Source organism: Arachis ipaensis, chromosome B03, assembly GCF_000816755.2.
Source record: "Arachis ipaensis cultivar K30076 chromosome B03, Araip1.1, whole genome shotgun sequence".
Lineage (NCBI taxonomy): Eukaryota > Viridiplantae > Streptophyta > Magnoliopsida > Fabales > Fabaceae > Arachis > Arachis ipaensis.
In genome coordinates, this window is record NC_029787.2 from 30,971,329 (window position 1) to 30,989,368 (window position 18,040).

The window sequence follows — 18,040 nt, forward strand, 5'->3', positions numbered from 1 at the left end:
GCTGCTGAAAAATTAAAAAAAAATCTGCTACCGCAATTTTTCCGAGCAAATTTTACTGTCCCAAAATTTTACAAAACAACGTAGCATCCAATATTAGAACATTACACCAATTTCTCCACAATATCTATGGTAACATTTGGAAGAGAGACAAAAACTGAAAGACTGAGATTAAGAAACAGAGACTGCAATAAGTTTTAGTATTGTGTTTGGTGTAAAGTGGGAAATAGAGAGACTGAAATAAGAATGAAGTTCTAATTTAATTTGCAAAAAGGATAAAATTGAAATTAATGAATTGAAATGGAGATATTTTAGGTATAAAATGTTATTAAAATTTTGGTCTCCATTTCTAAAAATTTCAATCTCCTGTGTTACTATTTTTTAGAGGTACTAAAATTTTAGGGACAGAAACTGAAATTTTAGTAACAATATTTGGATCAACAAACATGATACCGAGTCTCTAGTCTCCATTCCAGTACCTTAAAACAAACGCTACCTTAAAACATGAACAGAGTCTAGACACGATGGCATTGTTAAATTAATTTTTGAAAGATAAAGTTTGAAGAATAAATTACCATTTGTACTCATAAAAGATACTGACGCTGACAAATGTACCCATATAAGAATAAAACGACAATTGTAACCACAAAAAATGACTTATATGTGCCAAAAGTATCCTAACAGACCAATTGCGTAACCAACGTCCGGATATTTTTAGCACACGAAGGCCATCTTCCGTGGTTACAATTGTCGTTTTATTTTTATGTGAGTACATTTATCCGTCTATATCTTTTATGAATACAAATGGTAATTTATTCAAAGTTTGAAGAACCAATACTTTCATTAAAATTTGACCAGTATTTACGCAGCAAAAAAAGTGAATTACACCGTTATATATAATCTCATATCATTAAAAATATTAATAATAATTAATTGGTAACGAAGCTCCCCAAAAGATCGGTCTTAGTCCGCCCTGGTAACGAAGCTCCAGTTCTCTAACCATTGCTCCTTCATCTGTGTGTGGGTAATTGTTGTGTGTCCAAATTGGTTTGTACAAACTGCACAGCAATCTTTCGGTTCAAGTTAAAAATAATTTCTCTTCTTCACTCACAACGAAACCGCTTCACGTCCCCGGTGAGGCTTCTAGGATAGCCTGCGGCAGCACCACCAGGACCCGCGGCGCCACCCTGTCGTTCTGCCGGCAGTGACTCCGGTACAGGAAGACCGCCTGCCGTGTCGGCACCCCACTCAGTCGGCATCTCATAGCCGGTAACTCCTCTCTTCTCCTCCCTCATTGATATCTCCGTTCTCTGATTTTCTTCTAGAAGTTGTTTTAAGTTTGATTCATTCTAAAATATCAATGCAGAAAATAGTCTGACATTCTTGAAATTTGAATTTATTATTTTATTGTATACTTTGCACTCAATGCAAAATTTTGTGTAAATGTCGTTCCAATTCATAAATTAGGGTTTAACGTTTTATTGTGTTTTTCTTTTTCGTTTTACTTTCGTTCGAAAATATGGATTGGTGTGTCTAACAGAATAGAATAAATACTAGCAGGAGGAAGAAAATACGCAGAAACACCAAAATCAATATTATAATCCAATTAGTTACAGCATTTGGGACACAATTAGCTTTATGGATACATGTATCCAACCCTGGCTTCATTTTGTTCTTGATCGCTGTTTGCCATGTCTTAAAATCATTGCCCTGTTTTGTTGCTTCTAAGAAGTAAAATGATCATTTTGTCTTACTGCTAATGATGAAATTTTTCTGTAGCTATCTGTTGGTAACATAATTTACGGTTTTTCTTTTGAAGCTCTAGATTTAAATAACACATTTTTTCTGCTACTTTCATCTTGTGATAAATTTTATTTCTCTTTTTGAATTTTATTGTCATATAGGTATAGCCTTATTTTCTTTGCTTATAAAATGTCAATTCAATTCTTGTAAAACCAAAACTTGCATACCAGGATGGACGGTGTTGTTATCCACAAACTGATTTTTCACAAACTCTATGCAAGTTGATATATGGTGATGTTTGTTGTTTGGACTTACCTGCCAAATTACTATCAGAAGTGAAACATGAAACCAGAACTACTCTAATCTTTCTTGCTATTGGGATAAGATGTTATGTTTAACATAATACTGTAAGTAGTTATTATAATGTTATTTAGATTGAGATTGCCATATTTATGTATCATGTTTTCATATTCAGTTGCCATGGCTTTCATGTATTCACAATACAGTGCTTTCTTCCTTTTGCTTACATTTGTCTGCATGAACTTGTAGTTATGGATGTTGAAGATACGCAGAGTGAGGTATCAATTTCTTCTGGTATTTTCAATTCTGCATATTCACAACAGAATGAAGTTGTTTCTCCAGAAGATCTTGCTTGGATTGATTCCTGCCTAACTGAAGATCTTAATGTTCCCGAAAGTAGTTGGATCCATGTGGAAAATGCTTTATTAGAAATTATCAGTTCCCAACCTCAATCTTTTAACACTGGTATAGAAGACACTGAAATTCTCCCCTCTGCTGTTGAAATTAATCAGAAATCTTCAACTTACCATGTGAAGCATTCATTGGAGCCTTCTTCAACTTCTGATGTTAACCCACTTGCTCTAGCTGCAGAAAGTAGTGCCAATGAGAATCTAGATAGTGAAGAGAGAGTGACTTTGCAATCTTTAAGTCTTTACGGAAATCCCTTTCGGCCAACTTATAATGAAGACTCAAAGGAGAATGAAACCTTTGATTTCAGAATTAATCTGGATTCTTCTGCTTATGATGTGGAGGACATGTCTGAGAATATTTTCAAGATATGGGATTTGGACGTCCAATCCGAAGAAGGTGAACTTGTTAAACAGTTGGAAAAAGCCCTTTCAGAGAGTCCCTTGCAAGTGGTTCCATCATCTTCCGAAAATTCAGGGAAGTGGAAGGATTTCTCACTTGATGATCTTATTGGTGGTATGACTGATTTGTCTATAGATAATCAAGTAGAAAAAAAACCCAAAACAGCCCCTGAGAATTACGTTAAAAGACAACGAGGCCCTTAACAAAAAAAATACCCAACCCGGCCCGAGATTTATTTTTATGGGACTGATTAGCCCCTGTGCCAAAAAAAGTTAATGTTTTTTTGGCACAGGGGCTAATCAGTCAAAAAAAAAAGATCAGGGGCCGGGTTGGGTGTTTTTTTTTTCTTGGGGACTTCGTTGTCCTTTCGAGATAATTGTCAGGGGCCAGGTGGAATATTCACTCTAATTAAGTATGATGTTAGATGATTTATGTTCGTGACAATTCTTCTGTGAAGTTATATTTATCCTACTCTTAATTATCAATGTTAAAAGATTAAAACGTCTCTTGCTTCTAGGGGTGCACATGGGCCGGGTGAAGCCGGGTTTGATGTGACTCAGACCCGACCCGGAATATACACCGGGTCTATTTATTAGACCCGAACCCGGCCCTAGACCCGATGAAATCAATACACTTTCGGGCCACAATTATATCGGGTAAAAATTGGGTGAAAACCGGGTGAAAACCGGGCCGTTAACATTACATTACGTTGATACCTTCTTGTAAGCTAGCATGTAAAAATATCCAAATTTTCAAGACTCCAACCATTATTTAACATGGTAAAATTCACTTAGAAAAATATAACAAGAACCAACCCTTCTTTAAAATTAAAGCATAACCACAATCAATACTAAAGTATAACCACAATCAATACTAATATTGTCTAATAATACCAAATATTTAAATCAATACAAATAACACAATATTATGCATTAGTCTAAAGTCTTATGCATTCTAAACATAAAACATTAACTTATAGTTTTATAATGACTAATAACACAAAATATTAAGATTTACAATACTTAAATTCCACATAAGAATAGTCATGATCCATCACTAATAACACAAAATATTAATTGTGTATGATGACCGGGTCACCGGGCCGACTTCGGGTGACCCGAGCTATGGCCCGGACCCGACCCGAAATAATGACGGGGTCTATTTTTGAGACCCTTACCCGGCCCTAAACCCGATGAAATCACACCAAATTAGCCCCAAAAGTGTTCGGGACCGGGCCGGGCCGGGTCTGTGCATCCCTACTTGCTTCTAATGTGGTTATTGTTGGAAACCGTGATCATGCCTTGAATTTTTCTTGAATCTAATGAAAACTTCATCTGATTGCAGTAGGATATAATGGAACCATTGAACTGTGAAGGCATAGTATGGTTGTTTTCGGAATTTGCAATTTGTTTGTGATATCACGACATGAAGTTGGACAACTTGAGCGTATTATTTTTCTCTTGACGAAAGCACACTGATTGAAAAACATTAACTCGAGAGTACTTAAAATGTTTAGGCTAATTTAAGTATTTAACTTGAGAGTTATTAAATGCTTAGTGCATAAGTTAGTATACTATAATCAACGAATACGGATACAAGTTAAGCAAGATTTAAACATTCCCAAACTAATTTTGCATGGTTAGACAAAGTGTTGAATACAAAACGACATATATTATTGGACCATAAGTGTATAATGGAGCTGTATTTGAATAAAAGGTACCAAGTTAATGTTAAAATTGATTCAATCATGTTATAATTTGAATTTTGATGTTTGTAATGAATTAGTTTCTTTTTCCCTTTTTCTTTCTTAATGTGTTTGTAGTTATAGACTTGAAATCAATTGCATAGCTTGGAATGAGTATAAAAATAAGTAATGTTTACAACTGATAACTACGATCTACAAGCACAATAATTAAATAGAGAAACTGGTACAGAGAATGCGCAAGGGTAAAAAGTCTATTTTACCCGTACAAATCACTTCCTAACCAATTTTGGATGCTTAATTCCAGTTTGTCAAACTTTTACTACAAAGGGTACATAATGTTCCAAAAATCCAAAGAAAGGATTTACTCAATCTCAGTTCTCAGAATTTTGGGCGTGCTAGCTAATACACGTACAGTGACTTGTTGCACAAGTAATCTCACCAGCACGTCTGAATACCTTAATTAAGCACTTGAATCTCATCTAATGTCATCCTAGTTAGCTAATGAATAGTATATTTCAAGCTAATTCAAACCCTAACTTGGTTTTGAACCTCAATCCTTCAATTTACCAAAGATAAGCTTAAATAGCATCAAGCTCCACCAAAATCAGCAACGACAATATCCGATTCTTTATATATCATTAAGGATTAGCCACATGCAATATGTTCATATTATGACCCAAAGGTTTTAGGCCATGTCCCAAAAAAAGATTGACCTCCTTGTTGGACCTACCAATATCAACCCAAAACCAAAGAAGATTGATCCAAGAACACCACGAGTTAGCCTACCCGACCTACTCGGGGCATGGGTACCAAGCCCCGAACCTGACCTGACTTGTAGGAGCAAGTCATATCTCCCTTTCCACTACTTCGGCTATTATCTACATGGGAATATCTACGCGATGTGGCTTAACATCCCATGTAGTAAGGGAATAAACCACCAATTAACTCCAAAAATGATTTCTATAAATGATGACCAAGTTATCACATCCTTTATAAATACCTATCAAATTCAAGTATTTCTCAACTCATTCTAGACACAACCTACTTAAACCTTTGCTGACTTTGGCATTGGAGTCCCTTACAAGTATCCCCACCTATTGTGTCGGAGCTGACGTAAAGTCATCCCAAACAAATTCACCACCATCTCTGACCTCTTTCACAAAGATTAATTACTTACAATCCATTTCATGTACGTCTCAGAACATTGGTGTCATTGCCAAGGACTTGGAACTTAACCCTTGATAATGGTGGATGATAAACATCAAGATGGATACACCGCGTCTGACTCAAGATAAAGAAGTGACCACTGCAATGGCGATTAGGCGCAATCTGTTCCCCATAATTCCTCAAAAAATAAAAAGGAATGAGGTGGATACAAAGTGAATTCCCAAGTGCACATCCCAGAAGGAGTAAGGAATCAAAATTCTACCGAGAGCTATGCAGAAGAAGAGACATAGAAGACAAAATAAGAAGATTAAAAGTCGAGCTGAAAGGAAGAGGAGCTCGGGATGATGGGCACATGACCTACTTTGGAGGTGATGACCTATATTTCGTGGAGATCATGCGTGCAAAGGTCCCCAGGAACTTCAATAGACTGGACATGGATCTCTATAACGGATCGCCAGACCCACAGAATCATTTTAGTAATTTTAAAAGTCAGATGTACTTGGTCAAGGCTTTTGACGCGAGTCAATGCAAGGCCTTCCTTATAACCCTAACTAGGGCAATGACAAGGTGGTTTGACAACCTTCCCCCACGGTCGGTAACTTGTTTTGATGACTTAGCTAAATTTTTTTACTCGCTTTTCAATCCACAAAGACGAGACAAAGCATGCCCCGAGTTTACTTTAGGTAAAGCAAGAAATAGGAGAATATTTAAGGTCATACGTGAAAAGATTCAACAAAGCATACCTAGAAATTCATAGTCTGCTAATGGAAGCAGGCATCATAGGGTTAGTCAATGGCCCTAGAAATGACCTATTCTCATAGTCAATCTCAAAGAGGAACCCAACTTCTTTAGCTGAGATACAGGAAAAAAGTTAAGAAGTATATCAATATAGAAGAGATTGCTTAAATCAGGAGGCCCAAACAAGGTCGGGAGAATATAATCAATTCAGGGACAAAGATAAAGACCAAAACAAAAAGGAGGACGAAATTTTGATCAACCTCGAAGGTATCACTCTCACACTCCACTACATGTATCCCAGGTAGATGTCTATAGAAAAATATGCAACATCGAAAAGATACTACCGCCTTGGTCAATCAGAAATAAGAAGGGAGGAAGTCGGATGGAGTATTACAAATACCATTGGATTTATAACTATTCTACCAATGAGTGCTATGATATGAAGAATGTGATTAAAAATTGGCTAGAGAAGGCAAGTTAGAAAAGTACCTTGCAACAAAATTGTCAGACAATAAGAGGAAAGGAGAGCTTAAGGCAAATAAAGATCGACTGATCGCATAAGGACCCCAGATGACATGTTCGCATCATTGCAGGAAGATTTAGTGGCACAACTAAGTTGTCTAAAAATATTTTTCAAAGAAGTCTACCAAATTGGGAAAACTAGTACAAAACAAAATCTCTCCATTATAACTTTCACCTGAGAAGATGTCAAAGGAGTAGTCCCTGGTCATAGTGACCTTGTAGTGATAACAATAGTCCTGGCCAACGTCAACCTCCACAAGACATTGGTTGACCAAGGGTGTTTTGTAGACATCCTCTTCAAACCTACCTTTGACAAGCTTAGGTTAAAAGAAAAAGACTTGAAGGCGTACCCAGACATCCTATTTAGACTAGGAGAAACTCCTATTGAACCTCTTGGGTACATAATCCTTTGTACCACCTTCGACAAAAGTCCCAAATCTTTTTACACAATCAACATTGACCACATCATGGTAGAAATACTATCTCCATAAATTGCATTAATAGGTCGAACAACATTGAATCGAGTAGCTGCAGTGGTATCCACTCTCCACCTATGCATGAAGTTTCTGACAAAGGAAGGGATAGCCACCATTTATGGATACTAGAAGCTGGGATGTAAATGCTATAATAAAAGTTTTAACTTAAAAAGTAGTCCCGCAAGCAAAAAAGCCAACACCATAGAACTCTAAAGTCTCTGAGTTAAGGAAGAGTAGATGCCACAACCAGAAGAAAAATTGAAAGAAGTCCAGATAGGCAATGGGGTTGGAAAAATAACCAACATTAGGAAAAAAGTTGAGGAAAAATTGAATGAGGATCTCATCAGCTTACTAAAAAAGGACACCTGCCTTTTTTTCCTAGAAGACATTCAATATGCAAGGTATTTAGCCCAACCTCATGAGCCATAAATTAGATGTGTATTCAAGATCTTGACTAGTACAACAAAGATGACGAAAGCTCAATCTAGAAAGAGCCCAAGTCATGGAAGAGCGAGTCCAAGAATTATTGGAGGATGGGTTCATCAAGGAAGTTAAGTACCTATTATGGTTGGCCAACATGGTACTAGTAAAGAAGGATAATGGCAAGTGGAGGATGTGTATCGACTATAGTGACTTCAACAAAACTTTTTATAAAGATCCCTACCCGTTACCAAACATTAACGCCTTGGTGAATTTAGTGCCAAGATACTAGCTTCTATCTTTTATAGATGCTTACCCGAGATACAATCAAATTTTATTGTATGATTTTGAGCAAGATAAGACTTCGTTCATCACCCCAAGTGCAAACTATTATTACATATTATACCCTTTGGATTAAAAAATGTGGTAGCCACCTACCAATAACTAATGCCTCATCTTGGAAAGCTCATGAAACTTTGTGTAGATGACATGTTAGTAAAAAAGAAGGGATGAATGACCTCTAATGTCCGACCTCAATGAAGGTTTTCAAACCATATAATAGCATGGATGAGACTCAACCCAGCCAAATGTGCCTTCACATTGAAAGTTGGAAATTTTCTCAAATTCATGCTAACCCACAGAGGCTAATCCCAACAAGTGTCATGCAATAAATACGCGAAGAGTGTGACCTACTTGAAGGAGGTCCAATGATTAAATAGAATATTGACAATACTTTCATTTTTTTTTTTGGTTGGATCAATACTAAAGTTGTTACCCCTATTTTCAATTCTTAGAAAGGAACATGACTTTGCATGGACGGAAGAATATTAACGAGCTTTCCAGTAGTTTAAGAAATTTCTCTCTCAAACACCCATCCTTACCCGACTTGAGGTCGATGAGGAACTCGTCCTATGCCTAGACATAGTAGAAAAGGTTGTAGCATCAGCCTTAATTTGTGAAGATGAAACATGTTAGCAACTAGTGTACTTCACAAGCAAAACACTCTAGGGAGCCGAGTTGAACTATTAAAGAATTGAGAAGTTTGATTAATGCACTAGTTTTAGCTTCAAGAAGGCTGCAACCCTACGTCCAAGCTCACACAATAAAGTTCAGAATTAACTAACCCATAAAAAATATCCTGTAGAAGACAGATGTAGCAGGAAGCATTCTACAATGGGTCGTAGTACTTTTCGAGTTTAACTTAAAGTATGATTCAGGGACTGCAATCAAATCCCAATAACTGACCAACTTTTTAGCAGAGTACACAAGAGACCACGGTAGTGAAAGTCTGACCACTTGGAGCATTTGCATGGAAGAATCATCTAACAATGTCGACAGTAGTATAGGGATATAATCTTGTAGAATGAGGAGAAAATTGGTTGGAACTGACATTCAAGTCAACTTCAAAGTCTTGAATAACCAAGAAGAGTACGAGGCCATTCTCACCGGACTCTGGCTTGCAGGAGAAACAGGCACTTTGAAAGTAATAGCATTTAGTAACTCGCAGGTAGTAACTTCACAAATAAATAGTGATTACTAGGCCAAGGATCCCATCATAAAGCACTACCTAGATAAGACTCTAGCTATGTTTGCCAAATTCCAAGAAGTCTCTGACATATGACCCGGGAAGAGAACAATCAAGTTAATGCACAGTCAAAACTTGCAAGAATCAAAGAAGGGGACAACAACAAAAATCTAATTCAAGAGACTTTATAGGCTCCCTCGGTAATAAAGGAGTCTAACAACTGGGAAATGCTTTCTGCATCCGGGATAAACCCTGGATGAATGACTCCTTACATTGAATATCTCAAATTTAACATTCTTTCCAAAGAGGAGAAAGAGGCAAGAAGATTAATAAAGGAGTTCGGACACTATACTTTAATTCGAGGCATTCTGCACAAAAGGGGGATATTAACTCCTCTACTCAAATGTGTCCCGACTTCTAAGATAGATAAGATATTACATAAAATTCAAAATGGTATCTGAGGAAGTCATCTGGGAGCAAGGTCATTTGCGAAGAAGGTGCTTTGAGTTGGCTTTTGCTAGCCAACCTTACAAAAAGCAAAAATATGCCACCAACTTTGTCAAGAGATGTCCGCCTTACCAGATGCACACAAATTTTCATGTCGCACCACCCAAAGAGCTCTGTCATCTCGCCTTAGCCCTTTGCAAAGAGAGGTTGATCCTACTCAGACCATTTTCACAAGCATAAAATGAGGGAGAGGGAAGGAGGCAGTGCTGCTGCGTGAATTAGAGTTAGGGGAATAGGAAATAGGGAATAAGGATTTTGTTATTTGGCTAAAGAGCATAACTTAAATTTACCATTACTGCATCCTCACTCTCAGTCACAAAAGTATTTTGAAGAAAAATGGTAGAAAATTTAAATTTTTTAGTAAAAATTTTATGGCCACACTTTTTAAAAGTACTGAAAGAGTTAAAAGAAATGGGCACGCTTTAAAAATGTGACGATAACAAAAACATTTTGCTATACTTTTAAAAATGTACATGTTTTTATCTATGACCACGCTTTTGAAGCGTGACAAGAAAAAATGTGCCCAAATCTTTAATCAATCTTCACCTTCATAAAAGTGTGGTCATTGACCTATTTCGACCACGTTTTTAAAACGTGGTAAGAAAAAACGTGGTAACAAAAATCTTTTCTTGTAATGAGTTTACTTAAAAATTATAACATTAAATGCTTATCTCATTAATGACTTGAAAGTATTAAGCCATTGGTATTTAAAACCAAATAGACCAAATAGATAACATGGAGATATAAAGATGCTTTATTATAAAGGGGTTCACTTAAAAGTAAGGCATTAGATACAAGGAAATTTTCTTTTTAGTTTTATAGAAAAGACTCATTTAGGATCATAATAACACTGATGATATATTTTGATCTTGAATTACTATAGATGGATATGAGAAATTATTTCTCAGTAATAATGTTGATGAGATTGGTTTGCAAAAAATTGTGTCACAAGATTCAAATAAGAATTATATTTATAGACTCAAGAAAATTTTTTTGTCATTAGTATTTTATATTTTGTCAAATTATTATCTTATATGATTTTGGATAAATGTGATTGGTGATTGTGTACTATTTTAGTAGGAGTAAGTATATTTTCACTAATGTTGTGTGTTAGTGACATGCAGAATTGCAAATAAATTTATATGTCTTTAATTTTAAGGGAGACAAGTATAATCTCATTAGATGACTCAAGAAAATTGTAAATTTCAAAGTACATAAGATTTTCTTTGCTTCAGTAGTAATTTGATGGATATCGAATTTGTACACTTCCTACTATTGTGTATATTTTGGAATATTTGAACAAGTTAAGAATGGATCATTAAATAGTATTCAAACAAATTTTGTTAGAATAAAACATTATATATTCACATATATGAAGTCAAAAATAAAATTAAAGATCATTTGGTATTTAGATTGTGATGACTTTGTTGGATGTTAAGGTAATTTAAATCCATTGCAGGTATATTCATGAGCTAATTTAAGGAGCTCTCTTGAATAGGTATTAAGAAGACACTTATTATTCTTTTCATTGAAGCATTTGAATATAAACAACCTTTTGATAGCATCTAATTAGGTGACTACAAACACTTGTCACTAATTATGAAAACAAATTTAAAAGACTACTTGATTTATTTTGTAATAGTGTGTATTGTAATATTTTAAATTGTTAAATAAAACAATTCAAAATATTTAAGTATCTATTGATCATATTAGTACAAACTCAATAGTCAATAGATACATGTATATTTGTTTAGTATGGAACAAATATCCGAGATCTTTCATGTGAATACTATTCAAGTGGGTGTGATATCATTTTGTGATATATTATTTCAGTAAGAGTGTGCATTCGGATATGCTTATATGGTTTAGTTACGAACATAATTGTTTCTACAGAAATAAAGTATTTAGTTTTGTTTTCACTTAAATTTATGACCTCATAAAATTTATTAAAGTTGGACCACTTAAAAGTTAAACAAGTATGCATGAGATCAATTTTGCATGTAATTTTTAAATTTTCTCATTCAAACTTGATCTATGTCATTCAATATATTGATATGGTGACTAGGGGTATAAGTTACCAAACCGGACCAAAAATTATTGCAAAACTGAACCGAAATTTACAACAACCGAATGAAAAACCGAAAAAAACGGTTTTTTTCGAATTAAACCGATCGATTTGGTTCGGTTTTCGGTTGACTTAGTAGAAATCGAACCGAACCGAACCGAGGGAGGTGAACAGTAATTGCTTCTTTTTACATGTTTACCTTTTAACCTAGTAATAAAAGAGTCTATCAGTCCAAATCCTTAACTTTCTTTCCCTTTCACGCGCAGTCACCCACAACTCATTTCCATCTTCCATTCTTCCTCCTCTGGCCTCCATGGTTGAGAGAATGAGAGCTGACAAAGCCAGAGAGCATCGTCCGTCATCAAGGAAGTTGTCCATCATTGCTCGAAGTCGTCGCAAGTCGTCTATTCATCTCCGTCGCAGGCGTAGCAAAGAGCTGGAGAGCGAGTGCCGTCGTCTAGACCGCAGCGTTGTCCAGTTTGCGCCGTCATCCAGTCCGTGTCTTCGTCCAGTCAGTGCCGTCGCAACAAACCCTAAACCGAGTAGTCCTGTCCAGTCCGTCGCCGAGCAGTCCAATCCGAGCCCTCTCCTACAAGCTGCAAGTTAACATTCAACAATGTCTTATTCGGAGGTTAGAATTTGATTTTCAATTTTTTATGGTTGATTAAAGGAACATATATTGTTGAGTATCAACAAACGCTCTCTGTATTCTATACATTGAAAGTGTCTCTTACATTTTCAAAATAAATCAACTTTAAATAAATTAACCAATTTAATTTATTATCAAGTTATCAATTTGTTATCAACTTATAAATTGTCATAGTTTATAAAATTTAGCAACCTAAACAAGTATATTATCCTGCAGAACTTGCATCCTAAATAATTAATTACATTGAATAAAATTTTTGAATAAAATGATTATTCCTAATTGTAATTGTTGTTGCTGGTCTCTTCTTAATTAGGAAAATGAGTTTGACTAAAATTATTGTCCCTAATTATTGTTGCCGGTCAGTTCTTAATTAGGAAGATGAGTTTGACTAAAATTATTGTCCCTAATTGTTGTTGCTGGTCTGTTCTCTAATTGTTGTTGTTGGTCTGTTCTTGATTAGGAAGATGAGTTTGACTAAAATTATTATCCTTAAACATTGTTGCTGGTCTGTTCTTGATTAGGTTGATGAGTTTGAATATAATTGTTCAATAAAATTGCTGTATTTTGTTGTTAATTTTTATGTTTATATGCAGTCAACAAGCAATGAACAACCCAATGAACCAACGCCTAAAGTTGGAGGTGAAAATAGTCCGTGGCACGTTCTTCAACGGACAGTAGTGTGCTTACCAAAATCCCGCCTCATCCTAGATCAAAGGAGAGGAAGGTTGATTCAACTAATATGGATGCAACTCCGGGAGTGACTCCTACAAATCCAGCTCCAAGCACTGTAGAAACCGATGAAGAGGATGAGAAGGATGATTCCAATGAAGGTAACAAAAAACCTTCTAGACCTAGGTCTTGGACTTGGGAACACTTTACAAAGGATCCTAAGTTCAAGCCATCACATCCTAGGGCTAAATGTAATTGGTGTGGTGCATTATATACATGTGACTCTCATAGAAATGGTACAACTAATATGCAATATCCTTTGTTGAACTAATGTAAAAAATTTTCTAGGGACTCGGGTGACCCTAGTCAAACAATCCTTACCTTTAAAAAAAAAAGATGGAGATGGGGTATTTACTGCAGTTATCTTTGATGCTGAAATGTATAGAAAAGTCCTTGCTAGGATGATAATTATTGATGAGCTACCGTTCAAGTTTGTTGAGGGAGAGGGATTCAGATTTTATGAGTATTGTACAACCTAGGTTTCCACTTTTGAGAAGGATCACTGTTGCTAAGGATTGTTGGAATCTTTATATTAGTGAGAAGAATAGGTTCAAAATTGTGTTCAAACAACCAAATCAATCTGTTTGTTTAACTACAGATTGTTGGACTTCTGTGCAAAATTTGAATTATATGTGTCTCACTGCTCATTATCATAATTGGAAATTGCAAAAGAGGATTATCAACTTTTGTCTTATTAAAAACCACAAAGGAGAAACAATTAGTAGAAAAATTGAGAGATATTTTTGGGATGGGGGATATCTAGAGTGTTTACAATTACTGTTGATAATGCTAGTTCTAATGATACTATAATATCTTATCTAAGAACTAGAATAGAGGATTGGAATTTACATCCTTTGAAAGGAGAGCATTTACATGTTAGGTGTTGTGCACATATTCTTAATCTTGTTGTTAATGATAGATTGAAAGAGATGCATGAATCTATTAACAAGATAAGAAATGTTATTAGATATGTCCGTACTTCACCTAGTCGCATGAATAGGTTAAAAATTTTTATTAGGGAAGTTAGGATACAAGACAAGTGTACTATTCAACTCGATATTTCCACTAGATGAAACTCTACATACACTATGCTTGAAAGTGGTTTGAAGTTTCAAAAAGCGTTCAAGTAGTTAAGGGAGAGAGATACAGAATAGGCTCTAATGCAAGGTGGTATTCCGAAGAATCTCGATTGGGACAATGCAAAATACTTTATGAAATTCTTGAAAATTTTTCATGAAGTTACAAAGAGTGTGTCTGGTAGTTTGTTTGTGACTTATTCTCAATATTTTCATGAGTTTTGTAAGATCTTACGAGTGTTCAAGGCTTCTTGTAGTAGTCGAAATCCATTACTTGGGAGTATGGCTGAGAGGATGAAGCTTAAGTATGACAGGTACTGGGGTAACATAAAAAATATCAATATGATAATTTTTGTTACTGTGGTTCTTGATCCTAGATACAAGTTGAAGTTTGTGAACTTTAGCTTTGAAAAGCTTTATGATAAAGATGATGCTGATTTTTTTGGGGACAAAAGTGAAAGAGACATTCTCCAAGATGTTTGAGTGCTATCTGAATGTAAATAATGGGGGTAGATCTTTTACTTCAACAACAATGGATGGTGCATCGGATGTAGGAGTTCTTGATAGCGACATGGCTGGTGTTTTTTTTAAACAAGAATGAGATGGATTTGTATTTGATGGATGGTTTAGAGAAGTCTCGTGATCAAAATACTTTTGACATATTGAATTGGTGGAAGGTGAATTTCAATAAGTATCCTATCTTATCCCAAATAACTAGAGATGTCTTAGCAATGCCGGTCTCGACTGTTGCTTCAGAATCGGCTTTTAGCACTGGTGGAAGAGTGCTTAACAACTATATGAGTTCTTTAACTCCAAAGACAGTTGAGACATTGATTTGCACACAAAATTGGCTTCGTACTTCTCCAATAACAACTAAATTTGAGGAGCTTATTGAGGAGTCTGAGAAACTTGAATTAGGTATGCAAAAAAGAAATTTGAGGTTCCTTTCATAGTTTATGTTTATAATTTATAATCTATATTGATTTTTTTGTTTTATTTTTGTAGAAATTGCACCAACCGAAAAAGATGATGATGAATCAGGTGTAGATTCAGATTAAGCATGGTGGTTCTTTTGGGTTTTCTTTAGTTTTAAAGTGGCTATTTCGGTCTTTATTTAGTTTTAAAGTGTATTTGTTTTGTTGTTTGTTAGATATTTTTAATTCTCTTTATTTTTATGTTTGATTGTTAGGACAAGTTAAAATTGTATTGAATTTGGATATGATGTACTCTTGTTATTTTAGTTTATTGACTATTTTAAACTTCATTTTATGGTGATTTAAATTTTGTTTATTAGCTTTAAAAAAATCAGAAAAATTGACCAAACTAAATCGTTGTTGATTTGGTTTGGTTTGGTTTAGTTGTGTCACAAACAGCAAACTAAACGGTTGATGTCATTAAAGAACCGAACAGATCGATTCAATTAGTTTTCAGTTTAAAATTGAACCAAATTGAACCAATTACACCTTTAATGGTGATTATTATGGTTTAGTCGTAACTTTAACATAGCAAAAATTGCGGTAGTTCCATAAATAACAAATATATGAAATGCATCAAATTACTAAAATAAAAAAAAAAGAGCATTGAGGATGTGTACATAAAGTTTGGGATATGATTATTTTATAATAATATATGTATAGTGCAAGTAGAAGATGGTTAGAAAATTTTATTTTCTTATTTCATTTGGTAGGTTATATACATATATATAAATAAGTATAATCATGTTAGCTATTTTATATTTTGACTTATATCAGGTGATTTTACTATTGGTTTAAAAAAAAAGAAGTCCAATTTATTTACTGATTTAGGTCTAATAAAAATAAAACTAATACTATTTTATTTTATTTGGACTTTTAGAGTTTAATATGGACTAATAGTTAAATATAAATAAAATTATAGAATTTTAGTCTTCAACACACCAAAATCTTATAATCTTTGTCCTATGAATTATTATTTAATCTAAAATAAGAATTAAGTATATTTTAGTTAAGAAAAATTAAAAAAAAAACTACAAAAATCAATTTTTTTTAATTATGCTTATTAATTAAGATACGCTTTCACTTTTAAATATCTTATTCTTAATAATTTAATAAAGATGACTAAAATTAAGAAATCTAAAAATTTTCTAACCATCTCTATCAATCGTAGGGCTGCCCAACTAAAGGTTCAAGTTAGCACTTCCATTACAATATATATATAAATTTTCTATCAAAAGAATCTTCACAATTACAGGCAATACTTAATTAAACTAACATTTTTGTGGATGGAACTTTTTTTTAATGAAAAAAGTATTTCTGGGCCATTGAATTTTTGAATCGATGACTAAAATTTAAAATTTTTATTAATAATATAATAATTATATTTATATTTAAATATTTTTAAAAATAACTCTATTTTAAAATGTCATTTTTGTCCTTGTCCCCCTCTTTCTTACAGCCACTTTCCGATGACCAGAAACTCTGGCAACGGCAAAGGAACAGCGACGTCAATTATGCTCTCCGGTGTCTAGAGGAGCGACGGCGCAACCCCCAGCAGCTTGACGGTAGTGTAAGTTTCCTTCTACGCGCGACCTGCTTCTCCCTCGACATCTCCTCTTTCTCGTGTCTTCTCCTTTTGGCGAAGTTGACGGCGACGACAACCCACCAACAGCGATGAGAGGTTGGCGGCGCTCTTCAGAAGACGATGCGTGCGACTGGCCCAGTGGCGGCGGGAACAGCCAAGGCGACGACGATATGAACTCCCCGATGACGAGTTCGCAGCAGCTCCCTCTGGCGTTCTCTCTCTCAGACGCATCTTTCTCTCTCTTCCCTTCGGTGGCTTTGCGATGACGGTAGCAACTCAACGATGGAACGGCAGTGACGGTGCAACCAGACGCGACGAATGGTGGCGATGGCACCCTCTTTGGTGGTTGTTGGAAGATGTGAGAAGAGGAAGAAGATGAGAATATTTATGTAATTTATTATTTTATTTTATAAACTTTTTTTTATTTAGACCACCAAAAACTTAAATATACTTTTTCCACCTAAGACATTCTCTTTGTCCATTACTCAAACGAACATATATGGTGAAATTGGTTAAAATTAAGCCGGGAATACTCATTCATTCTTCAGATAGAACTTTATTTAAATATCTATGCATAGGCATGTATATTAACAGTACAATCTCATCATCAAGTATGACACTCGAATGAGCATACACAATGGAAAGTGGCGCAGTTTCCTTTAGCTGTTTGGCTGTGCATCTTCTTACATTTTGTGTCACGTACATCTACTTTGCAACCTATTTCCACCCAAGAATCAAGACACGAGTTGCCCTCATGTACTCTGCGGCTTACTGTTGCTGATGTCAAAGCTGTGAAACATCAAAATAAACGGATTTTTTTATTTAAATTAATTAGATAGATTATTTATCAAAATTACTAATACACTAAATATTTATTAATATATATATCTTTACACATTTTGGATACTGTAATCCAAGACATATTAAATACATATTCCGAGTATTCAGTCATCGGATTATAATTTAATAAAAATTGAATGTAGTAGTTTTTGTTAAATTATAACCCAATAATTGAGTATCTAAAATATATATTTAATCTGTATTTTTTTATC

General features: G+C 34.8%; 1 protein-coding gene across 2 annotated transcripts; it reads left to right on the plus strand.

Annotated features, from left to right (window-relative positions):
• LOC107630244 lies at positions 938-3,355 on the plus strand. 2 transcript variants are annotated; one of them, XM_016333339.2, is made up of 3 exons: positions 938-1,266; positions 2,290-2,986; positions 3,256-3,355. In XM_016333339.2, exons 2-3 carry the CDS (start codon positions 2,292-2,294, stop codon positions 3,260-3,262), a joined length of 702 nt encoding a protein of 233 aa, XP_016188825.1. In that variant the 5' UTR covers positions 938-1,266; positions 2,290-2,291; the 3' UTR covers positions 3,263-3,355. The 2 variants fall into 2 exon arrangements, with proteins under 2 accessions (XP_016188825.1, XP_016188824.1); XM_016333338.2 differs by lacking the exon at positions 3,256-3,355 and having other exon boundaries at positions 2,290-3,154.

Coding starts and splice junctions, on each gene's coding strand:
- LOC107630244 (XM_016333338.2), top strand. CDS start 2,292: ATGGATGTTGAAGATACGCAGAGTGAGGTATCAATTTCTTCTGGTATT.